Source organism: Salmo salar, chromosome 24 (genome assembly GCF_965601325.2).
Source record: "Salmo salar chromosome 24, fSalSal1, whole genome shotgun sequence".
Classification (NCBI taxonomy): Eukaryota; Metazoa; Chordata; class Actinopteri; order Salmoniformes; family Salmonidae; genus Salmo; species Salmo salar.
In genome coordinates, this window is record NC_138314.1 from 29,727,501 (window position 1) to 29,755,023 (window position 27,523).

General features: G+C 45.7%; 1 protein-coding gene across 2 annotated transcripts in view; it reads left to right on the top strand.

Moving 5' to 3' along the window:
- The window catches only part of LOC106585720 (3',5'-cyclic-AMP phosphodiesterase 4D), a 60,541-nt gene that overhangs the window by 15,297 nt on the left and 17,721 nt on the right, over positions 1 to 27,523 (top strand). For both annotated transcript variants that reach the window (XM_014172261.3, XM_014172263.3), the window contains exons 2-5: positions 10,105 to 10,296; positions 12,273 to 12,309; positions 12,501 to 12,577; positions 13,175 to 13,224. In XM_014172261.3, coding sequence (XP_014027736.1) covers positions 10,105 to 10,296; positions 12,273 to 12,309; positions 12,501 to 12,577; positions 13,175 to 13,224 — 356 coding nt within the window. The remainder of the gene's footprint in view (positions 1 to 10,104; positions 10,297 to 12,272; positions 12,310 to 12,500; positions 12,578 to 13,174; positions 13,225 to 27,523) is intronic.

Consider the following 27,523-nt stretch of genomic DNA (forward strand, 5'->3'; position numbering starts at 1 on the left):
GTTTAGTTGTTTATCTGACATGTTTAGTTGTGGCCAAGGGCAAGACACACACTGTCAGCACCACAGTGTCTCTCCTTACCGTCTCCTCTCCTTTCTACACAGTTGATTATTTACCAAAGACACTCATCTCTGGCCTCCCTAATAGCCATCTAGACCAAGCCCCTCTGCTGTCTAAAGGGATACAGTTTATGTCAAATTGATGTCAAAAGTTGAAATTTTGGCATTTAAGCTTATCTTTATCCTAACCCTTTTCCTAACCTTAAACTATTTCTCCTAACCTGCTATGTTAATTCTCCCAACCTGGTGCATAAGTTCTCCTAACCTGCTACGAAAAGTAAATTCTGACTTAAGCCGTATACCATCTAGTCAATACCCCCTTCTGTTGTGGTTACTGTTCTGATGACCCTGCCATGGAGATGTGTATTAATAACCGTCACCTGTGACTCAGAGATGCCCTATGGCAAGTCAGTTGACTGGGTTTATAGCCTAACTACAGCAGGGGTTCTCAAACCTTTTGGGACTGGGGACCCCTTTTGGGACTGGGGGACCCCTTTTGGGACTGGGGACCCCTCATAATCAGAACACAACTTGAGTGTGAAGAAAATTGCCTAAAAGTAGTTTTACTATAACACCTGCGGTGGATGGCTGGACAAACCAAGTCTCTGGCCTGGGAAAATAACATTTAAAAGGCCTCCCTCTAGGCATTAGAGAGAACATTTTCAAGTTTTCAAGCTAATTTCCTGCGGTTCTACACATTTTGTTATAGGGCAGAGATATTTTCTATTGTTGCACCTTAAAAGCTAATATCGTGCAATTTTGCCATGACACAGAGAGAAAACTTTGCAGTTTTAAAGCTTAAATTACAATGCATTTATGTCAACAACAAAAAACTTTTGGGGGAATAGTAGAGTTGAAGTTGAAAAATGAATTGGTGGAGTACAGTGGATACCAATATCCCTGTGAGCCTCCCAGGCCCATGTTGCCCAGGGTTAAGAAAATACATTGTAGATGAATAATATCACACTGTATTACACACTTTACACTTATTCCAGTGATCTCTTGGCCAAAAGTAATGTAATCTGTTTAATCAGCGCCTTTTTTACTCTTGCCCTCTTGGTTGCTATTTTGCATTCAGTGTTCTCCCATTCATTTATATATATGTCACATGTACATACTGTATCCTGGTTGTCACCTGTATTATTATCAGTTATGCGTCGTGGTGCAGTGTGTGACATCAGGATAATAACTGACTCACGAGACACACATATACAATACAGAGAGACTAACTCTTAATGAGAACAGTGTGTGTTGTGTATCTGAGTCCAGGTTTATAATTGGAAAGAGAAGGGAAAGGAGGATACCTAGTCAGTTGCACAACTGAATGCATTCAACAGAAATGTGTCTTCCGCATTTAACCCAACCCCTCTGAATCAGAGAGGTGCGGGGAGCTGGCATAATCGGCGTCATCGGCACCCTGGCAGCAGCTGTTGTGGGGGTTAACTGCCTTGCTCAAGGGCAGAACAGATTTTTCCACCTTGCCGGCTCAGAGATTCGAACAAGCAACATTTTGGTTACTGTCCCAGTGCTATAACTGCTAGGCTACCTGCCACCCTTATTCAACGTGCTGCTAGGGCGTAAGTGTGGGGAACACGTCATTTATCAGTAACTTATTGTGATAGCAACTGGGGAGGGTTCAGCGCTGCTTTACCAACTATGACATAGAGACAGAAGGACAGAGAGGGGAGAGAGAGGGTGCAGAGAGAAATAGAGTGCAGAGAGCGGCCAGAGAGAGACAAACAGGACAGAAAGAGAGAAAGAAGAAAGGAAGCTGGGTACAGCATAATGAGGACAATATGTGTTCCATTTACTCTATAATTAGGCACCAGTCCAAACTTGCACATTTTCCATTCAAAGGTCAGAGCAGATAGACCCTACGTGGCTCTCTGCCTCCCAGACCCTGCCTTTCAGCCTCACAGGCCCTGCCTCTAAGGTATCGCTGTCTCATTACCTCTAAGGCCTCTCTGTATCTCTGCTTCTCAGACCCTGCCTCTCAGCCTCTCAGCCTCTCTGTCTCTCTGCCTCCTAGAACCTGCCTCTCTGCCTCTCTGTCTCCTAGGCCTTGCCTCCCCGCCTCTCTGCCTCTCTGTCTCCTAGGCCCTGCCTCTTCGCCTCTGCTTCTCTGCCTCTCTGTCTCCCGGACCTGCCTCTCTGCCTCTCCGTCTCCTAGGCCATGCCTCTCTGCCTCACTGTCTTCTAGGCCCTGCCTCTCTGCTTCTCTGCCTCTCTGTCTCCTAGGCCCTGCCTCTCTGCTTCTCTGCCTCTCTGTCTCCGAGGCCCTGACTCTCTCTCTCTCTCTGGCTCCCAGGCCCTCTCTCTCTCTCTCTCTCTCTCTGGCTCCCAGGCCCTCTCTCTCTCTCTCTCTCTCTCTCTCTCTCTCTCTCTCTCTGTCTCTGTCTCCCAGGCCCTGCCTCTCTCTCTCTCTCTGGCTCCCGGGCCCTGCCTCTCAGCCTCTCTGTTTCCCGGGCTTTCTCCCAGGCCCTGCCTCTCTATCTCTCTATCTTTCTGGCTCCCAGGCCATGCCTAGGGCATTGGCGGTCACGAAATTTCGTCAGCCAGTGATTGTCATGCAAATAACTGTCGGTCTCATGGTAATTGAGCGTTAATGAACATAAACACATTTAGCATCTCCTGTCTTCCGGATGCATATCATCCTTTATCGGTGCTGTGGTACTGCGTAGTAACAAACATAGTCGTCTACCACTTAGGAAACATGTTGTTATATAAAATGTACATTCAATGAGACTACAATTTGAATTAATTAATTAACTTATTTCGAATGCAAACATGTGCAACAGAAGTGGTTGCATAATTATCTATGCAGAAAGTGTACTGTGAACCATTGTACATGGTCCTTGAATTATTAGGATTTATTTTTATAAAATAAAGTGTATGTTTTCTGGAGAGCAAAAAAGTTTAACCAAAATATTCATCTGAATGCACAGAACATCACTGTGGGCCATGCAGTATTCATGTTGAGTCACTGGGCCATGCAATATTAATGTTGAGTCACTGTGGGCCATGCAATATTCATGTTGAGTCACTGTGGGCCATGCAATATTCATGTTGAGTCACTGTGGGCAATGCAATATTCATGTTGAGTCACTGTGGGCCATGCAATATTCATGTATAAGTCACTGTGGGCCATGCAAGATTCATGTATAAGTCACTGTGGGCCATGCAAGATTCATGTACAAGTCACTGTGGGCCTTGCCCTGCATTAATGAGAGAAATTACACTTTCTGTATCCTGCAAATGCTTTGAACTTTGGCACAAGTGGTGTGAGAGCCACTCTGAGACACTGGTGCAGGTGTTCATTGGTGGGCCTGGTGCGGTGTTTGTTTGTAATAAAGTTCATTGTGGAGAAGGCTGATTCACAGCTGTATGTGGAGCCAAACATGGTCGGGATGTACGGTGCCAGTCTCCTGAGAACAGGGACATCAGCTGCAGGCACCGTCTTTCCCCAGAAAGTGACAGGGTCACAATCCCCAGCCTGGTCCTTCAAAGACACATTTTCTTGCAGCTTAATTAAATTATTATTAAACCTTTATTTAACCAGGAAGGGCTCATTGAGATTTAAAATCTCTTTTTCAAGAGCGTCCTAGCCAAGATAGGCAGCACCAGTTAATCAACTCCATTTGCAGTGATGCAACATCTACCCATCTGAAGATCTGTTTTGCTTCTTCTGACAACTTTGTCACATTTGTGACCAAGAAGGGGTTCTGTAGGAAATCAATATGGTTGGGAACATCTTTGTCTCCCTGCGTTTGCACCAAAAGATTGGGGAAGTGGACAAGTTCTCCCTGGAGAGCATTCTTGAAAAGCTCCAATTTCTTCTGGAAAGCCTGGACTGCTCTTATCATATCACACACTGTGTTGTCCCATCCCTGTAGCTTAACATTCAGTTTATTAAGGTGTGATGTAATGTCTGTCAAAAACGCAACTGTTTCCATCTTCTCCTCATCTTCCAAAAACTCAGAAAACCAAGTTGCCTTGTCACCCTTTTGCTCTGATAAGAAAGCTTTGATGACCTCCTGAATGGCCCAAAAGCGTTCCAAAACCCTGCCTTTGCTGAACCATCTGACGTTGCTGTGCAGTAGTAAGTCATCAAAACTGGTATTGGCCTCTGTCAGAATGCCTCGTAGCAGGCGGTGTTGTAGGGATGATGTTGCTCTCAAAAGGTTGATCAGTTTCATCATCGTTGTCATGACCTCAGAATTCTGTTTTTCCAAACTGGTACACAGGACAGATTGATGGATGATGATGCGGTGATATGATGTCAGGTCAGGGTGGTCCTCTTTTTTGTTTGGGGTTGATCTCCAATTGTTACCTCTGATTGGAGATCATATTTATGTAGGGGGTTTTCCATTTGTATGCCGTGGGTAGTTGTTTCCGTTTAGTCTAACTGTACCTGACGGGACTGTTGTTGGTCGTTTTTTTTTATTTTTTTGTTAAAGTGTCTTCATTAAAGAATTAAGAATGAGCACTATCCACGCTGCATCTTGGTCTCCATTCAACGACCCCTGTGACAGAACTACCCACCATAAAAGGACCAAGCAGCGTGAGAAAAAGTACTTGGAGTCGTGGACTTGGGAGGAAATATTAGATGGAAAAGGACCCTGGAGCCAGGCTGGGGAGTATAGTCGCCCGAAGGAGGAATTAGAGGAAGCCAAGAGGGAGCGACGATACTACGAAGCGCTATATCCACCAATAATCAAGGTGGAGAGGCAGCCCCATAATTATGTTTTTTGGGTGGTGGCATAAGGGGAGTTTGTCGACATCAGGGGGAGCCCTAATCTAACTTCCCGTGCCTATCGGAGAGAGCAGTGGAGCAGACAGAAGCCAGTCAAGGAGTCAAGTGCGAGAATCCGAAGAGAAGTACTGGCTGAAAGAGCAGGGCGGAGCGGGCGTGCTGAGGAGCGAGCGATGAGTTAGTGTGGTGCGCACTATATCGCCCATACGCACTCACAGCCCGGTGCGGTCGGTGCAAGCTCCTCGCCGGTGTAGGGCAAAGATGGTCATTGAACCCGGAAGGAGTAGGCCTGCTCAGCATGCCAGGTCTCCAGTTCGCCTACATAGCCCGGTACGTCCTGTTCCTGCTCCCTGCACTCGTCTTGAGGTGCGTGTTGCCAGTCTGGCGCCACCTAAGCCAGTTCCACGCATCAGACCTCCAGTGCGCATACCCAGTCCGGAGTGTCCTGTTCCTGCTCCCTGCACAAGTCCTGAGGTGCGTGTTACCAGTCTGGCGCCACCTAAGCCAGTACCACGCATCAAGTCTTCAGTACGTATCCATAACCCAGTACGGCCGGTGCCTGCTTTGAGCACTCGGTCCCCAGTGCGTCTCCCCAGTCCGGTGAGACCGGTTCCTGCGCCACGTTCAGTATGCATCCATAACCCGGTACGGCCGGTGCCTGCTGTGAGCACTCGGCCCTTAGTGCGTCTCCCCAGTCAGGAGCCTCCAGCGACGCTCCCCAGCCCGCAGCCTCCAGCGACGCTCATCAGCCCGGAGCCTTCAGCGGTGGTCTGCGGCCCAGGACCTTCAGCGGCGGTCTGCGGCCCAGGGCCTTCAGCGGCGGTCTGCGGCCCAGGGCCTTCAGCCCAGATCCTCCAGCGGCGGCTTGGAGGTTGGAACCTCCAGCAGTGGTCTACAGCACAGTGATTCCAGTAAGGATCTACAGTCCGATTCCTCCAATAATGATCCACCGGCCTATGTTACAGAAGCGGAGGGATCTGCGGGCGGAATGGAGGTTACGCCCTGCGCCAGAGCCACCTCCGTTTCTGGAGGATCGGGAGAAGAGGAAGGTTCTGGGTGGAGCACATGAGCCGCCATAGACTTTTGTCGCCCTCCCTACCTTCCCCTTGTGTTTTTGTGGTTGTTGTGTTGGGGGGGGTTGTGTGCAGTCGGGGTCTGCACCTTTGTGGGGGGGGTTACTGTCACGTCCTGACCATTGTAAGAAGTCATTTTTCTATAGTAGATGGGTCAGGGCGTGGCAGGGGGTGTTTGGTTGGTTGTCTGGGTTGCTTTGGGTTCTAGGGTTTCTATTTCTATGTCGGGTTTTGTTTGGGGTTGATCTCCAATTGGAGGCAGCTGCTTCTTGTTGCCTCTGATTGGAAATCATATTTATGTAGGGGGTTTTCCATTTGTATGCCGTGGGTTGTTAACGGCTTTCTTGTTTTGTATTTCAAGTTTATTGTATATTGCATTCGTTTCACGATTGAATAAAAGATGTGGAACTACGAACATGCTGCGTATTGGTCCGATCCTTCTGAAAGCCCTGACAGGTGCATTCTGAATGGCCTCATCAAGTTGTGAAGTTAAATCTTCAGCTAATATTTCAGTTGTCCTCATTGCTGTGGAATCTGACAGTGGGATCTTTTCCATGAGCTCATCTTTTAGTTTACCTTCAAGCAAGGTGTCAGCAACTTCACACATGCATTCTTTTACCATCTCAGCGTCTGAAAATGTTTTGGTGTTTTCCCAAAACCCAATCTATCCTCAGTGAACACTCCATTGCATGTTGTTGGGTTGTTAGTGAATTGACAAGGACTTTGGTGGACCTCTCATGCTGGGATCTGAGTTGGTTAATCTTGTTTGTTCTCACCTCCATGTTCAGGGGATACTTCTGATCCAATGTACTATGCCTGGTGTCATAATGGCACTTAAGATTGGCACTTTTCACGAGAGCTATGGACTCACTGCATATCAGACACATTGGTTTTGTGCTAGTTGCGGAGAGAATGAGTAAATACTGTTCCGTCCACTCGTCTGAATGAATATATGGTTTTCAGAGTCAACTTTTCTTTTTTTAGAACAAGCCATATTAACAAATATACTTGTAACTAACCTCCTTCTATCTGTAATATTTGCATAGATGTCAGCATGATTCGAGGGACAATAGAGTGATGAGTACCAGGCAGTTAGCAAGTTTGGTAGGCTAGCATCAGAGCTTGGAGAAGCCTAATTTCCATGACTAAACGGTCACATGGAATTTGACTGCCTTCATGACTAGTGACTGCCGGTGTGGCAGTAATATGGTCACCACAACAGCCCTAGCTATGCCTCTCAGCCGCTCTGCCTCTCAGGCTCTGCTTCCCAGGCCTTGCCTCTCTGTCTCTGTCTCGTAGGCCCTGCCTCTTAGCCTCTCTGTCTCCCAGGTCCTGCCTCTCAGGCTCTGCCTCCGGGCCCCTCATCCCCTCTGTCTCCCAGGCCCTGCCTCTCAGGCTCTGCCTCCCGGGCCCCTCATCCCCTCTGTCTCCCAGGCCCTGCCTCTCAGGCTCTGCCTCCCAGACCCTGTCTCTCAGCCTCTTGAGGGTGTAGTGAGATAACTGATGGGTTGGACAATACTCTTCTCATCAATTATCTTTAAAAAAAGCGTATACTCAAACTGGAAATCAGCCAATCCTCCATCGTTCACGCAATGGAAAATGCTTTATTATCTAATAATTGAAAGAGTGTGGGCGACGGAGAGAAACAAAATAGTACAGTTTGAGAACGTGACAGAAAGTGATGCGGGCGCCGGAGATAAGAGTGGGGGACTAGTGGGTCTGGGTAGGGGTGATGTAGTAATGTTTGTGTTTTTATGTGTATTGTTTATCAAATATTTTAAAACATCTTATAAAAATGAAATAATAATAATGTTTAATACAAAAATAGATTAGAAAACAAAGATTTGTATTGTTAAACGTGACTGCTAGTGTCAGCTGGCTAGCTAGAGTGGGAAAGTTAGCTGGTCCGGCTGTTGGACATACTGTTTACGTTTCACCACGCAGACTACGTTCATACAATGTTATTGATTACTGCATTGTTGAGTTTAGAGCTTGCAAGAAAGGCATTTCACTGTACTTGTCCATGTGACGTTAAAACTTGAAACTTGAATCCCCCCCCCCCCCCCCCCAGGCTTCATTGAAAATGAATGGACCATCCTCTCCGCCGTGCATCATACCGGCTGTATTTCTGTATTTTGAAAGTTATATATCTTGAGAACGTGATTGCTGATATGCAAAACATTTGGACTATATCAACAATGGACGAATGAAACTAATACCGAAAGATAGTTTTTGGGTAGAGTTTTCCTTTAAGGCCTCTCTGCCTCCTAGACCCTGCCTCTCAGCTTCTCGGGCCCTCCCTGCTCTGTCCTCTGGGTGGACACTGGGCTGAGGGCATCACAGACTTATAGCCACATGACTACCCATGAAAACATTTATGGAATGTCCTGTGTTCTTTAGCGGAGCACATCCTAAAATGCTTCCCAGGTGCTGGATTGAGTAAGCACTTCTAAAAAAGCAAAGTTTTGACCTGCAATGAGCATCATTGGTTAAGTCTTGGTATGTCCTCTGTGACAGCAAATGGTAACGCCAGAATATAATTCTGTGTGCGAGAGATAGACATGCTGGTGTTCTGGCTGTGGAGGGCAGTGTTAAGTGGTGGCATCTATAATGTGTGTGTAATGTGTGGGTGTGTGTGGGTGCTCGTGTGGGTGTGTTTCAGGCTGAACCCTGGCCTGGTGTAGTGATATGACCTAGGGGTAGGGTCGCAAAGCTACCGGTAATATACCAAAATTACCGGAATCATCTGTAATCTGTCGCAATCTATGGAAACTTTGGTAATTTATAATTGAATAACTTTTTTAAAGTGTATAAATTTTTTATATCTGTGTCCATATTGTCCATGAGTTTCTAGAGCAGGGACCTCATGTCACCTGATAACATTTTATTTATTCCTTGAAAGTTACCAAAATGCAGGTAGTTTACTAGTAAACTTCAAAAGTTTTCAGTGATATAGCCTCTCTGTGCAACCCTACCCAGGGGGAACAGAGTGTAGGCAGCAGGCCCTGATACACAGAAGGTTGGTGGCACCTCAATTGGGGGGGACGGGCTCGTGTTAATGGCTGGAGAGGAATGAGTGGAATGCTATCTAATACATCAAGCACATGGTTACCATGTATTTGACCCCAGTCCATTTACACAGCTCCAGACATTATGAGCTGTCCTCCCCTCAGCAGCCTCCACTCTACTATACTTTGTAATTGTGAATGCCTGTGTGTCTGAATGACCCTGGTATTATGAAAGGCGCAGGAAGATGGGAGAAAAGACTTAAATCATACACCACAGTGGAATCGCCATCAGCACTATATTTGAATATGTAACTTGATTACAGTCCTTTTTTGTTAGTTGCATTTTAATAAGCTTGCTGAATCTCATGTCATGTTAAATCTTTGTGGAATCACATGGTTCTATTAGGGAATCTTACAGTTAAACACAGATTGAATCAGTGGCCATTATTGATGTAATGTATTTCAATCAATAGGAATATTCGATCAAAGGCCAGAATCTGCCATTGGATTTCAATCTAAAGTTCCAGGGAGATGCTCTTCATCCAGGTGATAGAGGGAATATGCTGTGCAGGGCAGACAGAGTGCATAATGTGCTGGACCCATCCATAGCCACCACAACATGTCATCAATATACACAGTGATGAGCACAGAATCAGCTGACCCAGTCCACTCTGCTCACACTGTTCCCTTCACCACACACACAAGCACGCCGCATGCACGGAAGCACACACGTTATCACCACAGCTTTTCTCATCACATAGCTGACAGTGGTGATTACGATGATGAGGATGTGAATGGTACTACATGGGGGGAATCACTTCAACTGGAGGATTACAGTAGAGCCAGGCCTTGTTACCCAGGTAACAGGTCACGTAACCCTGGGTGACAGGTGTAATCCCTGGGGTGAGGATCATCTGGGGGGACACTAAGGAGCAGTGACATCACAGGGGGATTGCGTCATTGTCCCAGGTGGTGGCGGTGACCCAATGAGTCATTGTCTTTATCAGAGCTGTGTTACTCACCAATACAGCTGCAGTACTGGCCTGAGATACAGTTGCCACATAAAGGCTTTTGGATACTTGAGAGAATGTTTAGAATCCTAAACAACCTGCCCAGTGTTCTTTAAAGTACAAATTAACAAAAAGCCAAACAGCCACACTGGTTAATGATTATGTCTAATGTTTCTTCTCTCTCTCTGGTTGTTGTGTGACAGTTTCGATGTGGACAACGGCACATCGTCGGGGCGCAGCCCACTGGACCCCATGGCCAGCCCGGGGTCTGGGCTCATACTGCAGGGCAACTTTGTCCACAGTCAGCGGAGAGAGTCCTTCCTCTACCGCTCCGACTCGGACTATGACCTGTCACCCAAGTCCATGTCCAGAAACTCCTCCATCGCCAGTGACATGTGAGTGTTCCTTTCTCCAGCTGCCTCTCTGTTCACACTCAGTCTCACACTCTCTCTCGTTCTATTTCAGTCGATCATAGCTCACCTATTGCCGCCCCCCATCCACACACACACATTATCTTTCTACACATGCATTACTATTTCTCACACTGAAGAGATGGAGTGTTTTCACAGGGGTTATTTAACTGTTACCCTGGAGGTCCAGCTGTTACCCTGGGGGCCTACTGTTACCCTGGGGGCCAACTGTTACCCTGGGGGCCAACTGTTACTCTGGGGGCCAACTGTTACCCTGGGGGCCAACTGTTACTCTGGGGGCCAACTGTTACCCTGGAGGTCCAGCTGTTACCCTGGGGGCCTACTGTTACCCTGGGGGCCAACTGTTACTCTGGGGGCCAACTGTTACCCTGGGGGCCTACTGTTACCCTGGGGGCCAACTGTTACTCTGGGGGCCAACTGTTACCCTGGGGGCCAACTGTTACCCTGGGGGCCAACTGTTACTCTGGGGGCCAACTGTTACCCTGGGGGCCAACTGTTACCCTGGGGGCCAAATGTTACTCTGGAGGCCAACTGTTACTCTGAGGGCCAACTGTTACCCTGGGGGCCAACTGTTACCCTGGGGGCCAACTGTTACCCTGGGGGCCAATTGTTACCCTGAGGGCCAAATGTTACTCTGGAGGCCAACTGTTACTCTGAGGGCCAACTGTTACTCTGGGGCTTATGATTGATGTACAGTAAAATTAGAAACCGATGTCTTTGCTATCTAACACTGACATGAATCCCAAACACAGTATATTGGACTAAATGACTTGGTTTTCTAGGGAAATAAACATAGGGAACATAGATGTCTCTAAGGAAATAATTTACTGACAGAATCTTATTGAAATTTCTTTGGTGCCTCTATGTAAACAGTTCTGTCTGCAGATTAAAAAAAAAAAATCCTGCTGGGTACTAGCTAACACAAACCAGTGTTAGGGGCTGGGGGGAGGGAAGACAGGAGGAGAGGGAAGCTGGAATGCAACCTCTAGCCTAATCTCTCTCTCCCTCCCTCCCCACTCGTTCTCTCTCTCTCACGCTCTCTCTCAATTCAATTTAAGGGGCTTTATTGACATGTGAAACATCTCTCTATCTCACTCCCTCTATCTCTTTCGCTTGTCCTCTTTTTCAAGCTCTGTAAAAGTATTTTCCCCTTTACTGAAAAGGGATGATATAGAAGAATGTTATGGAGAAATAGAGGATTGAGATTGCCTCTGTAATAGTTTACTAGTTTACTTCTATAACCATAACTACTACTGCTACTAATGAAATGCCAGTGATACAATAGTATCACAACCTTGGAGCAGGTGATTTTTCTTCATGTCTATTTCTTCCTCCTATTCCCGCCCTCCCTCTTTCTCTAAGTTCAGAGGGCAGTGTTTGTGGCACATTCCACCCTAGTCTCCTAGGATGACAGGGCATGATGCCACCCCCCTTACTTTGTGCCCTCAGACTTGTGGCAGCACAGGAAGTGGGTGGGGATTGGGGGATAAAGTGAGGAGGGGTTGGGGGGATTGCACACTGTTTTACACCCACAGGAATCACCAGGGAGACAGTAATTTAGAAGGAGAGGAGGAAAGAGTTTTCTTGCGGTCATTGTGACCAGTGTCAGAGTTTAGGAGCTGCCGTGCGAGTCATAGGCAGGTTTTTCAGAGAACCGGGTGGTCCACTCTATTGGCACGTTCCTGGCTTGTGGTAAAAAGTTAAAGTGCATAGAGTCAATGAAGAAGCAGATATGTTTATAGATATATCCATAATATAGCCTAGTAGACTTGCCATATATCCATGTTACACGTACTGCCATAACATGGCTGGAGTCATTTCCTCTTTGTCACCGAGCGGGTGGAAATTTGAAGGTCATGTTTAGATCTGTGTATAAAAGTGTGTCCAGGTGTGTCAAAAAATAAAATGTAACCTCTCTTTATCTTGGTCTCTTTTTGCAGTCATGGCGACGATATGATTGTAACACCATTTGCACAGGTGAGCAATGGCACACATGCTAATAAACAAGTTGTATTGTGTTGTTTTGCTGCCTAATTCCTTGGGGAAACCACAGTAGAGTATGTTATCATGATATTGTGCAATAGACACAGGCCCATTGTTCGATCACTGTTCAAACGTGTGAGATTATTTTGAGGGCTTTAATGTTAATCTGTCCTGATCTCCTTCAGGTTCTGGCCAGTCTAAGAACTGTACGGAATCATTTTGCTGCATTAAGCAATTGTTCACAAGACAGAGCGTCCAACAAGTAAGTCCTCAGAAGCATACACTGTGTACACAATGAATCTGTATTTACTGCTGTGTAGTAGTCTAGAGCAAGGCAATCAAATAACCAATTTATTGCCAAATATTAGTGTTGTTTTTCTTTTTTGGGACTATATATGTAATTATATGATGATATCTCCAAATGAAGTCTCCTGCTATGGTGTTTTGTTAAAAATGGCTTCAGTATTCCCCATGCCATCTCTCTTTGGTCTGCGCGTTATTCCGCCAGGCACTTGCTGCTGCTGCATTTTACACAATGTGGTGGAGAAGACGTGAATGTCACTCCTTTGCTGTAGTTCTCCCCCTACTGTTCTTGCCTGGGACTACAACAACACTCAGTAAAGGTGCACCCCCTGCCATATTGCTCTTGTTCAACGTGAGATCTGTGATGAATGAGGACTGATTCAGCTGAACAGGGAACAGTGCAGTATATTGACCTCTGTTAGTGAGACAAAGAGGAGGAGAAAGAGAGGGGGAAGATAGATAGGAGGAGTTCGATAGGGGAGAGATAGGAGGTAGTGCAGTAGTGTTGTTTTGGGAGGAGATGTATCAATGTGTGTTTTGTTTCTCCCCACATCAGGAGATCACCCATGTGTAATCCACCACCCATCACCAAGACCACCTTCACAGGTACGCTGATAGTCTTTAAGTGTGGTGTGTGTGTGTGTGTGCGGTGTGTGTGTGTGTGTGTGTGTGTGTGTGTGTGTGTGTGTGTGTGTGTGTGTGTGTGTGTGTGTGTGTGTGTGTGTGTGTGTGTGTGTGTGTGTGTGTGTGTGTGTGTGTGTGTGTGTGTGTGTGTGTACTGTATGAATATGTTGATACAATTGAAAGGAGGGAGAGAAAATGCTCTACCGTTCTACAGCAATATTGTCCATTCTATCAGCTGTGGAAAAGGCAAGAGGCCTTGATGATGGTGTCATGGCATTCTGATATGACAGATGGGGGGATGGGAACTGTCAGACCAGAGACAGAGGATGATGACACAGACATCCTTTAGGGGGAGCCAAACAATAGGACACTGGATAAAAGCCGTCCATGTTTAGAAGAGATACGCCTCTAGGTACAGTATAGCACAACGGGAAGCAAAAACCATATAGGCTGCAGGACAGTGGTTAGCAACCCTGGTACAGTACGACCAGCAGGACTTGTGGTCTGTCTGTCTGTCTGTCTGTCTGTCTGTCTGTCTGTCTGTCTGTCTGTCTGTCTGTCTGTCTGTCTGTCTGTCTGTCTGTCTGTCTGTCTGTCTGTCTGTCTCTCGGTCTCTCAGTCTCTCAGTCTGTCACTCAGCCTTGTGTGTAAAGGCTTCTGTGCCCATATGCTGTCAGGCGCCATGCTCCATCCCCTGACTGATAGCTCATAGCCAGTCCCTACATTCCACACAGCCCTATGGGATCCTGCTATCATCATGTCGCTACATTCCACACAGCCCTATGGGATCCTGCTAGCATCATGTCGCTACATTCCTCACAGCCCTATGGGATCCTGCTAGCATCAGGTTGCTGCTGTACGTCTGTGGGTGTGCTTAGCCGGACAGTGTGACACCTCACCTTTCACGACCCACTGTAGCAGTGACCTGGGTATACAGTGATAGGAGGTCAGACATCTAAATCAGTGTGTCTAACAAACACACCATGAAAGGGACCGGGAATTCACAAACAATATACTTTATTTAATATATATATATATATATATATTTCACCTTTATTTAACCAGGTAGGCTAGTTGAGAACAAGTTCTCATTTGCAACTGCGACCTGGCCAAGATAAAGCATAGCAATTCGACACATACAACAACACAGAGTTACACATGGAATAAACAAAACATACAGTCAATAATACAGTAGAAAAAAAGAAGTCTATATACAGTGAGTGCAAATGAGGTAAGATAAGGGAGATAAGGAAATAAATAGGCCATGGTGGCGAAGTAATTACAATATAGCAATTAAACACTAGAATGGTAGATGTGCAGAAGATGAATGTGCAAGTAGAGGTACTGGGGTGCAAAGGAGCAAGATAAATAAAATAAATACAGTAAGGGGATGAGGTAGATAGATGGGCTGTTTAAAGATGGGCTATGTACAGGTGCAGTGATCTGTGAGATGCTGTGACAGCTGGTGCTTAAAGCTAGTGAGAGAGATATGGGTCTCCAGCTTCAGAGATTTTTGCAGTTCGTTCCAGTCATTGGCAGCAGAGAACTGGAAGGAAAGGCGACCAAAGGAGGAATTGGCTTTGGGGGTGACAAGTGAGATATACCTGCTGGAGCGCATGCTACGGGTGGGTGCTGCTATGGTGACCAGTGAGCTGAGATAAGGCGGGGCTTTACCTACCAGAGACTTGTAGATAACCTGTAGCCAGTGGGTTTGGCGACGAGTATGAAGTGAGGGCCAACCAACGAGAGCGTACAGGTCGCAGTGGTGGGTAGTGTATGGGGCTTTGGTGACAAAACGGATGGCACTGTGATAGACTGCATCCAATTTGTTGAGTAGAGTGTTGGAGGCTATTTTATTGATGACATTGCCAAAGTAGAGGATCGGTAGGATGGTCAGTTTTACGAGGGTATGTTTGGCAGCATGAGTGAAGGATGCTTTGTTGCGATATAGGAAGCCGATTCTTGATTTAATTTTGGATTGGAGATGCTTAATGTGAGTCTGGAAGGAGAGTTTACAGTCTAACCAGACACCTAGGTATTTGTAGTTGTCCATGTATTCTAAGTCAGAGCCGTCCAGAGTAGTGATGCTGGACGGGTGGGCAGGTGCGAGCAGTGATCGATTGAATAGCATGCATTTAGTTTTACTTGCATTTAAGAGCAGTTGGAGGCCACGGAAGGAGAGTTGTATGGCATTGAAGCTCGTCTGAAGGTTAGTTAACACAGTGTCCAAAGAGGGGCCAGAAGTATATGGGACCTACTAAATTCCTGTTAGTAGGTCCTGTAATAAGTCCCAAACTCTGGTAGTAGGTCCTGTAGTAGGTCCCATACTCTGATAGTAGGTCCTGTAGTAGGTCCCATTCTCTTATAGTAGGTTCCATGCTCTGTTAGTAGGTCCTGTAGTATGTCCCATACTCTGATAGTAGGTCCCATACTTTGCCAGTAGGTCCCATACTCTGATAGTAGGTCCCATACTTTGCCAGTAGGTCCCATACTCTGATTGCCAGTCCCATACTCTGCCAGTAGGTCCCATACTCTGCCAATAGATCCCATACTCTGTTAGCAGGTCCCATACTCTGTCAGTAGTTCCCATACTCTGTCAATAGGTCCCATACTCTGATAGTAGGTCACATGCTCTGTTAGAAGGTCCCATACTCTGACAGTAGTTCCTGTAGTAGGTCCCATACTCTGTTAGTATGTCCCATACTTTACCAGTAGGTCCCATACTCTGATAGTAGGTCCCATACTTTACCAGTAGGTCCCATACTCTGATAGTAGGTCCAGTAGTAGGTCCCATACTCTGCCAGTAGGTCCCATACTCTGCCAGTAGTTCCTGTAGTAGGTCCCATGCTCTGTTAGTAGGTCCCATACTCTGATAGTAGGTTCCATACTCTGTTAGTAGGTCCTGTAGTAGGTCCCATACTCTGGTAGTAGGTCCTGTAGTAGGCCCCATACTCTGTTAGTAGGTCCTGTAGTAGGTCCCATACTCTGATAGTAGGTCCCATACTCTGGTAGTAGGTCGTGTAGTATGTCCCATTCTCTGGTAGTAGGTCCCATACTCTGTTAGTAGGTCATGTAGTAGGTTCCATACTTTGCCAATAGATCCCATACTCTGTTAGTAGGTCCCATACTCTTCCAATAGATCCCATACTCTGTTTGCAGGTCCCATACTCTGTTAGTAGGTCCAATACTCTGTCAGTAGATCCCATACTCTCTCAATAGGTCCCATACTCTGATAGTAGATCCCATGCTCTGTGAGTAGGTCCTGTAGTAGGTCCCATACTCTGGTAGTAGGTCCTGTAGTAGGTCCCATGCTCTGTGAGTAGGTCCTGTAGTAGGTCCCATACTCTGGTAGTAGGTCCTGTAGTAGGTCCCATACTCTGGTAGTAGGTCCTGTAGTAGGACCCATTCTCTCTTAGTAGGTCCCGTAGTAAGTCCCATACTCTGGTAGTAGGACCCATACTCTGTTTGTAGGTCCCATAGTAGGTCCCATACTCTGATAGTAGGTCCCATGCTCTGTCAGTACGTCCCATACTCTGCCAATAGATCCCATACTCTGTTAGTCGGTCCCATACTCTGCCAGTAGGTCCCATACTCTGCCAGTAGGTCCCATACTCTGCCAGTAGGTCCCATACTCTGCCAATAGATCCCATACTCTGTTAGTCGGTCCCATACTCTGCCAGTAGGTCCCATACTCTGCCAGTAGGTCCCATACTCTGCCAGTAGGTCCCATACTCTGCCAGTAGGTCCCATACTCTGCCAATGGATCCCGTTCTCTGTTAGTAGGTCCCATTCTCTGCCAGTAAGTCCCATACTCTGATAGTAGGTCCTGTAGTAGGTCCCATACTCTTCCAGTAGGTCCCATACTCTGTTAGTAGGTCCCATACTTTGCCAATAGATCCCATACTCTGTTAGTAGGTCCCATATTCTGATAGTAGGTCCCATACTCTGCCAATAGATCCTCTACTCTGTTAGTAGGTCCCATGCTCTGATAGTAGGTCCTGTAGTAGGTCCCATACTCTGATAGTAGGTCCTGTAGTAGGTCCCATATTCTGGTAGTAGGTCCCATACTCTGATAGTAGGTCCTGTAGTAGGTCCCATACTCTGTCAGTAGGTTCTATACTCTGATAGTAGGTCCCATACTCTGTTAGTAGGTCCTGTAGTAGATCCCATACTCTGTCAGTAGGTTCTATACTCTGATAGTAGGTCCCATACTCTGTTAGTAGGTCCTGTAGTAGGTCCCATACTCTGTCAGTAGGTTCTATACTCTGATAGTAGGTCCCATACTCTGTTAGTAGGTCCCATACTCTGTTAGTAGGTCCTGTAGTAGATCCCATACTCTGTCAGTAGGTTCTATACTCTGATAGTAGGTCCCATACTCTGTTAGTAGGTCCTGTAGTAGGTCCCATACTCTGTCAGTAGGATCTATACTCTGATAGTAGGTCCCATACTCTGTTAGTAGGTCCCATACTCTGATAGTAGGTCCCATACTCTGTTAGTAGGTCCCATACTCTGTCATATAGGTCCCATACTCTGTCAGTATGTCCTGTATTAGGCCCCGTACTCTGTTAGTAGGTCCCATACTCTGTCTCATAGTCTGCTCTTGTCACACTCAGGGTATTGTAGATCTCCTATGCATGCCCTTTTCCTTTCTATCCTCCTCTCTCACAAACACATATCCAAGCTAGAATACAAGCTAGCCCTGTTAAAACAATATGCATGTGTGAAATACCAAACCCAAATACAGTATGCTCAAGTGAAAGGTGACATGACATTCAAAACATCATTTTCTCACACAACACTCTCCTATCTACCCTGGAACATGCGTAGAACACAGTGTATGATGAATTGATGACATTGCACTATATTTAGAACTGATCAGAGTGCATCCATTATGGGCTATAAAAGAAAGCTTGAGTCATCAGCTTGTTGTTTGAGTGTATTGACTACTTGTAATTCATGCAGGGGTCTGTGCTGGCCAGGCAGTGCCATCCTGTTGAGACAGACAATAAGGAGGGGATTTATAACAGTCTAAATGGGACATAGAGCGGCCAGTGGGGCATTAGATGAGCCCTGCCATGAGTCCCACATGACATTATGCTGGTCTCTTCCACATTTGTCCCCATCCCTTCCATCTCTATCACTTAGTTTATCAGACATCTCTCCATCGATTGGTTGGTGTTTGAAGATGGCTAATTTTAGAGCGGGCTAAGAATAGACTGATGAGCAGAATAGACCAATGAGGAGTGATGTAGGTGTATGAACTCTGAGCTCTGAGAGACGATAGTGCTGGTCTAGTAGTAAGCAACCTGCTGTGATCCAGACTAGGTGGTGAGGGAGTAAAAACAGTTGTCACTTTATTCATTCTGATCTGATGTGCTTCACTTAATAGGGACAGACTGCATCCTGGATAATTGCATTGTTGTTATCATAGTAGTTATAGAAGAACAACATGGTATAAGGGACAAAGTATTGCCATGTAATAATATAATTTTTTTGCATATCCCATCTCTCCCTGAGACAGCCTCGGCGAGTGGGGTCACGGCCTTGGTCTGCCATTATCAATGGCGACCCTGGGAGGTTTAAGTGCCTTGCTCAAGGGCACATAAACAGATGTTTCACCTTGTCGACTCTGGGATTCAAACTGACAACCTTTCAGTTACTAGGCCCACCGCTAACCACTAGGCTACCTGCCACCAGGTGTGTCTCTCGAAGAGTTTCCTTCTAGTTTTATATCTTACAGATTGGACATCAAATATAATGGAATCAAACCAAAACACAATGATGATGATGGTTATGATAATTATGATTTCCAAAGCAATGACAACATACATTAGTTAAGAACAGCAACATGTCCCTGCTGGCGGTATGTACAGCATTACCCTTTTCCCACTTCCAGTCCAGCTCCAGTGTTCCTATCTGCTCCGGTCCAGGGTTTGGCAGCAGCCTGCCATCTGTGCGGCAGAGTAGTCTCTCGTGCACTGGTGTCTGATGTCGCACTAGGCATGAGAAGAATGTCATTGACGTCAGTGCAGTCCCTGTCAGAGAGAATGGCACCCCACCCACTGATACCAAACCAGAGAGGGAGAGAGATAACGAGAGAGGGATAACGAGAGAGGGAGAGAGATAACGAGAGGGGGAGAGATAACGAGAGAGGGAGAGGGAGAATGATATACGGAGGGAGAGGGAGGGAAAAGGAAAAAGATGAAGAGGAGGAGGAGAGGCAGAGAAATGTAAAAGAGAGGGTGAGGCAGGGGGCAAAGAGGAAAAAGTAATGTAATGCCGATGTTTGTGAGGGTTGTGAGTTATGTTGGGAATATTACTGTACATGTGGCACACACATACGCACACACACTCCATTGCCCTCCAGACTGCCCTTTCCCACCTAGACAAAATGAATACCTACGTAAAAATGCTGTTCATTGACTACAGCTCAGCGTGCAACACCATAGTTCCCTCGAAGCTCATCACTAAGCTAAGAACCCTGGGACTAAACACCTCGCTTTGCAACTGGATCCTGGACTTCCTGATGGGCCGACCCCAGGTGGTGAGGGTAAGCAACAACACATCCGCCACACTGACCCTCATCACAGGGCCCCTCAGGCCCTGTTCACCCACAAAGTTTGCCGACGACACAACGGTGGTAGGCCTGGTGGTGGCAGGTCTGATCACCGACGGCAATGAGACAGCCTGCAGGGGGAGGTCAGAGACTTAGCAGTGTGTTGCCAGGACAACAATCTCTCCCTCAGTGTCAGTAAGACCAAGGAGCTGATCGTGGACTACAGGAAACAGAGGGCCGAGCACGCCCCAATTGACATCGACAGGGCTTTAGTGGAGCAGGTCGAGAGCTTCAAGTTCCTCGATATCCACATCACTAAGGATCTATCATGGTCCAAACACACCACCACAGTCGTAAAGACGGCACGACAACGCCTCTTCCCCTCCGGAGGCTGAAAAGATTTGGCATGGACCCTCATCCTCAAAAAGTTCTACAGCTGCACCATCGAGAACATCTTGACTGGCTGCATCACCGTTTGGTGTTTCAACTGCTCTTCATCCGACTGCAAGGCACTACAGAGGGTAGGTGTGTACGACCCAGTACATCACTGGGGCCGAGCTCCCTGCCATCCAGGTTCTCTATACCAGGCGGTGTCAGAGGATGGCCCAAAATACTGTCAAAGACTCCAGCCACCCAAGCTACAGGCTGTTCTCTCTGCTACCGTACGGCAATAGCTACCAACAGGACCCTGAACAGCTTCTATCCCCAAGCCTTAAGACTTCTAAACAAGACTGCAAAATAACTAATCAAATGGCTACCCGGACTACCTGCGTACAGGTACATAGCTACCTCAATTTCCTCGTACCCCTGCATATCGAATCATATAGCCATGTTATTTCCTACTCCCTGTATATAGCCATGTTATTTCCTACATGTATAGGAGATGAGAAATAGAGTCAATCGCAGGACACCGAACTCGGTAAAACATATGTCTTTACTCTAGGAAAATTTCATATACAAAATCCACGCAGGGTTAAAACACTAACGAAATACATACAACGAACATGACCAACAGTAAAACAATAACGCACAAAAATTCATGAATATCAGAGGGTTTAAATAGGGAAGTAATCATAATGAAATGGGAACCAGGTGTGAACAATCAAGACATAACACATGGACAAAGAAACATGGATCGGTGGCAGCTAGAAAGCCGGTGACGATGACCGCCGAACGCCGCCCGAACAAGGAGAGGCATCAACTTCGGCGGAAGTCGTGACAACTACTCCCTGTATATAGCCATGTTGATTACTACTCCCTGTATATAGCCATGTTGATTACTACTCCCTGTATATAGCCATGTTGATTACTACTCCCTGTATATAGCCATGTTGATTACTACTCCCTGTATATAGCCATGTTGATTACTACTCCCTGTATATAGCCATGTTGATTACTACTCCCTGTATATAGCCATGTTGATTACTACTCCCTGTATATAGCCATGTTGATTACTACTCCCTGTATATAGTCATGTTGATTACTACTCCCTGTATATAGCCATGTTGATTACTACTCCCTGTATATAGCCATGTTGATTACTACTCCCTGTATATAGCCATGTTGATTACTACTCCCTGTATATAGCCATGTTGATTACTACTCCCTGTATATAGTCATGTTGATTACTACTCCCTGTATATAGCCATGTTGATTACTACTCCCTGTATATAGCCATGTTGATTACTACTCCCTGTATATAGCCATGTTGATTACTACTCCCTGTATATAGCCATGTTGATTACTACTCCCTGTATATAGTCATGTTGATTACTACTCCCTGTATATAGCCATGTTGATTACTACTCCCTGTATATAGCCATGTTGATTACTACTCCCTGTATATAGCCATGTTGATTACTACTCCCTGTATATAGCCATGTTGATTACTACTCCCTGTATATAGCCATGTTGATTACTACTCCCTGTATATAGCCATGTTGATTACTACTCCCTGTATATAGTCATGTTGATTACTACTCCCTGTATATAGCCATGTTGATTACTACTCCCTGTATATAGTCATGTTATTTTTTACTCCCTGTATATAGCCATGTTGATTACTACTCCCTGTATATAGTCATGTTGATTACTACTCCCTGTATATAGCCATGTTGATTACTACTCCCTGTATATAGCCATGTTGATTACTACTCCCTGTATATAGCCATGTTGATTACTACTCCCTGTATATAGCCATGTTGATTACTACTCCCTGTATATAGCCATGTTGATTACTACTCCCTGTATATAGCCATGTTGATTACTACTCCCTGTATATAGCCATGTTGATTACTACTCCCTGTATATAGCCATGTTGATTACTACTCCCTGTATATAGCCATGTTATTTTCTACTCCCTGTATATAGCCATGTTGATTACTACTCCCTGTATATAGCCATGTTGATTACTACTCCCTGTATATAGCCATGTTATTTTCTACTCCCTGTATATAGCTATGTTGATTACTACTCCCTGTATATAGCCATGTTGATTACTACTCCCTGTATATAGCCATGTTGATTACTACTCCCTGTATATAGCCATGTTGATTACTACTCCCTCTATATAGCCATGTTGATTACTACTCCCTGTATATAGCCATGTTGATTACTACTCCCTGTATATAGCCATGTTGATTACTACTCCCTGTATATAGCCATGTTGATTACTACTCCCTGTATATAGCCATGTTGATTACTACTCCCTGTATATAGTCATGTTGATTACTACTCCCTGTATATAGCCATGTTATTTTCTACTCCCTGTATATAGTCATGTTGATTACTACTCCCTGTATATAGCCATGTTGATTACTACTCCCTGTATATAGCCATGTTGATTACTACTCCCTGTATATAGCCATGTTGATTACTACTCCCTGTATATAGTCATGTTGATTACTACTCCCTGTATATAGCCATGTTATTTTCTACTCCCTGTATATAGTCATGTTGATTACTACTCCCTGTATATAGCCATGTTGATTACTACTCCCTGTATATAGCCATGTTGATTACTACTCCCTGTATATAGCCATGTTGATTACTACTCCCTGTATATAGCCATGTTATTTTCTACTCCCTGTATATAGCCATGTTGATTACTACTCCCTGTATATAGCCATGTTGATTACTACTCCCTGTATATAGCCATGTTATTTTCTACTCCCTGTATATAGCTATGTTGATTACTACTCCCTGTATATAGCCATGTTGATTACTACTCCCTGTATATAGCCATGTTGATTACTACTCCCTGTATATAGCCATGTTGATTACTACTCCCTCTATATAGCCATGTTGATTACTACTCCCTGTATATAGCCATGTTGATTACTACTCCCTGTATATAGCCATGTTGATTACTACTCCCTGTATATAGCCATGTTGATTACTACTCCCTGTATATAGCCATGTTGATTACTACTCCCTGTATATAGCCATGTTGATTACTACTCCCTGTATATAGCCATGTTGATTACTACTCCCTGTATATAGCCATGTTATTTTCTACTCCCTGTATATAGCTATGTTGATTACTACTCCCTGTATATAGCCATGTTGATTACTACTCCCTGTATATAGCCATGTTGATTACTACTCCCTGTATATAGCCATGTTGATTACTACTCCCTGTATATAGCCATGTTATTTTCTACTCCCTGTATATAGTCATGTTATTTTTTACTCCCTGTATATAGTCATGTTGATTACTACTCCCTGTATATAGCCATGTTGATTACTACTCCCTGTATATAGTCATGTTATTTTATACTCCCTGTATATAGCCATGTTGATTACTACTCCCTGTATATAGCCATGTTGATTACTACTCCCTGTATATAGTCATGTTGATTACTACTCCCTGTATATAGTCATGTTGATTACTACTCCCTGTATATAGCCATGTTGATTACTACTCCCTGTATATAGCCATGTTGATTACTACTCCCTGTATATAGTCATGTTATTTTATACTCCCTGTATATAGCCATGTTGATTACTACTCCCTGTATATAGCCATGTTGATTACTACTCCCTGTATATAGCCATGTTGATTACTACTCCCTGTATATAGCCATGTTGATTACTACTCCCTGTATATAGTCATGTTGATTACTACTCCCTGTATATAGTCATGTTATTTTATACTCCCTGTATATAGTCATGTTGATTACTACTCCCTGTATATAGTCATGTTGATTACTACTCCCTGTATATAGCCATGTTGATTACTACTCCCTGTATATAGTCATGTTGATTACTACTCCCTGTATATAGCCATGTTATTTTCTACTCCCTGTATATAGCCATGTTGATTACTACTCCCTGTATATAGCCATGTTATTTTCTACTCCCTGTATATAGTCATGTTATTTTTTACTCCCTGTATATAGCCATGTTGATTACTACTCCCTGTATATAGCCATGTTATTCTTACTTGTTATTTGTATTTGTTATTCACTGTGTATTTATTCCTCATGTCATTATTTCCTTTTTTTAAATGTTATTTTACCTTATCTTTATCTTATCTTTAACTCTGCATTGTTGGACCCTTTGTTGGACCCGTAAGTAAGCATTTCACACCTGTTGCCTACGAAGCATGTGACAAATAAAATGTGATTTGATTTGAATGTTCTTTACTTTGCGCCAGCTGTATTACTGTACATTAGTACATAATCAGACACACTCCAGTGCCTACAGTATGTGTGTTTTTAATCCACAGTTGATTGCTCTCTCTGTATACTTTAGTTACACACATGGTGTAATGCAACATATCTAGGGTTGCAAAGCTACTGGTAATTTACCAAAGTTACTGGAATATTCAGTAATTTTGGTAATTAACAGAAAATATATGGCAATCTATCGTAACGTTGGTAATTTATACTTGAATAACTTTTTTAAAATGTATTCATTCATATGTAGTATTCATTCTTTATATCTGTGTCCATTTTGTCTATGAGTTTCTAATGGATAGACCATATGATTCAAGAGAAAATAGCCAAATTAATGAAAAAAGCATGTAATCAACAATGGCATTGTTTTCAATTTCCTCTGCAACTCGTCCAACTATTGACTTTTTTCACAACTGCCACCAGTTTGACGTCAAAACATTGACAGCAAATACATATTGACATAGTGGTCACGTTGTCACGCTCGTCGTAAAGATGGGACCAAGGCGCAGCGGGAATATGTCTGCTCATCTTCTTTATTTAATGAGAAGAAAACGAAACAAAACACTTAATACAAAAAAACAACGACGAGAAACAGTCCTGTAAGGAACACAACTACACAAGGAACAACTACCCACAAAAACCCATGAAAAAACACCCCTACTAAATAGGACCTTCAATTAGAGGCAACGAGAAACAGCTGCCTCCAATTGAAGGTCAAACCAATAAACTAAGCATAGAAATAGATAAACTAGACACAGACATAGAAATAGACTAACATAGAACATTGTCCAACAAACCCCGAAACACATTAAACAAACACCCCCTGCCACGTCCTGACCAAACTACAATAACAAATAACCTCTTTACTGGTCAGGACGTGACAGTACCCCCCCCCCCCAAAGATGCACCTCAAAAAAAAAAAACACAAAAATACAAAACTAAACCCCAAAACAAAACAAAAATAATCCCAAACTAAAGGGAGGGAAGGGAGGGTGGCCACCCTCACCGACGGTTCTTGTGCTACACCCCCCCTTCCCAAATCCTCCTACTATGGAGGTGGCTCAGGCTCTGGCCTTAGTCCCCAACCTAACCTGTCCATCCCCGCTGAAGGCTCAGGGCTAAGGCGCGTCGCTGGAGACCTCGGGCTGATGCGCGTCGCTGGAGACCTCGGGCTGATGCGCGTCGCTGGAGACCTCGGGCTGATGCGCGTCACTGGAGACCTCGGGCTGATGCGCATCGCTGGAGACCTCGGACTGGAGGGCGACTCTGGGAGCTCCGGACTGAAGGGCCGTCTCTGCAGGCTCCGGACTGTGGGCCGTCTCTGCAGGCTCCGGACTGTGGGCCGTCTCTGCAGGCTCCGGACTGTGGGCCGTGTCTGCAGCCTCCGGACTGTGGGCCGTCTCTGCAGGCTCCAGACTGTGGGCCGTCTCTGCAGGCCGTCTCTGCAGGCTCCGGACTGTGGGCCGTCTCTGTCGGTTCCGGACTGTGGGCCATCTTTGCAGGCTCCGGACTGTAGGACGTCGCCAGAAGCACTGGACGGGGAACTGTCGCCGCAAGCTCTAGACGGGGAACTGTCGCCGGAAGCTCTGGACGGGGAACTGTCACCGGAAGCTCTGGACGGGGAACTGTTGCCGGGAAGCTCTGGACGGGGAACTGTCACCGGAAGCTCTGGACGGGGAACTGTCGCCGGAAGCTCTGGACGGGGAACTGTCGCCGGGAAGCTCTGGACGGGGAACTGTCTATTGCCTGACCTAGCCACACTCCCCGTGTGCCCCCCCAAAAAATGAATTGGGGTTGCCTCTCGTGCTTCCGTCGTTGGGCACTCTCTTCATACTGTCGCCGTTCCTCCCTCGCTGTCTCCACCTGTTTCCATGGCAGGGTCTTGTCCCCTGCCATTACCTCCGCCCGTCTTGCCCATCCGCACGCAGAGTCCGGTACGGTTGATACCAGCTCCCCGCAAGTGCCGTGCTAGAGTGGGCATCCAGCCAGTGAGAAGTGCGCCGGCACAGCACATCTGCCCACCAGTGTGTCTCCTAGGCCCAGGCTACCCTGCGCCTGCTCTACGCATGGCAGCCATCATGCCTCAGCACAGCCCAGTTCAACCCTAACCATATCCAATTGCCTTAAGTCCTCCCCAATCCTAATTTAGACAATATTAATTGGCTTTTGAGGTGACACATTTTATTCATGTATGACTTGCATAAATTTGCAGTGGGAATAGGGAATATGGACTACAATAGGAATAAAAAATATTTGATACACTGTTATTTCAGGTTTGAAAGGGGTTAGAATAGACTTCTGACACCTCAACCATGACATTGTTTGAAACTGTCTTCACCCGTATTATTTAGACTGTTCCTTTTGAAAAAGCTTCTACTAGTTCTCTGTCAGACATCTGTCTCAGGCACATACTGCATGGTACATCTCTTTTTCTTCATCCCTCTTTCTCTGTCTCTCTCCTTATCTGTACATCACCCCTCCCTCACCCCCTCTCCCTCTCTGTAGAATGGATACAAACATTGAGCTCCAGGTCCACTGCCCCATGCTCCAGGCCAGGCTTTCAGTGCGGCCCTCCCCTATCCACAGTGCAGTCCTCTCAGGCTTTAGGTACAAGCTCTGAGGAAGAGCATCGATCTGCCGTCTGGATACCAGGGAGGCTACACACACAGCATCGATAGGACGGAGCCCAGACACAACACACACTCATTGGATTATAAGCACTTTTGTCTCTGGATAGCGTTGACGTGTAGCTTTCATGCTCCAGGGAGGCTGAGAAGGCAGAGTGATGTGTTATGGTTAGCTCTCCATCTGGCGCGTGTGTGTGTGTGTGGTGTGTGCGGTAAGCGCGCACCCCCCAGCAACCCGGCCAGGCAGCCAACCAACATGCTACAGTGTGCTCCCCATTGTTCCTGCCTGGAGATGAAAACCTGCTGGGTGTGAGATTGTGGTTTGGACAGCGTCTGGACCTACTGCCCCTCCTCCTCCATCCCTCCCTCATCCCTCCATCCCTCCTCTGGGCAGACATGGGCCTGCTAATTAAACTGCT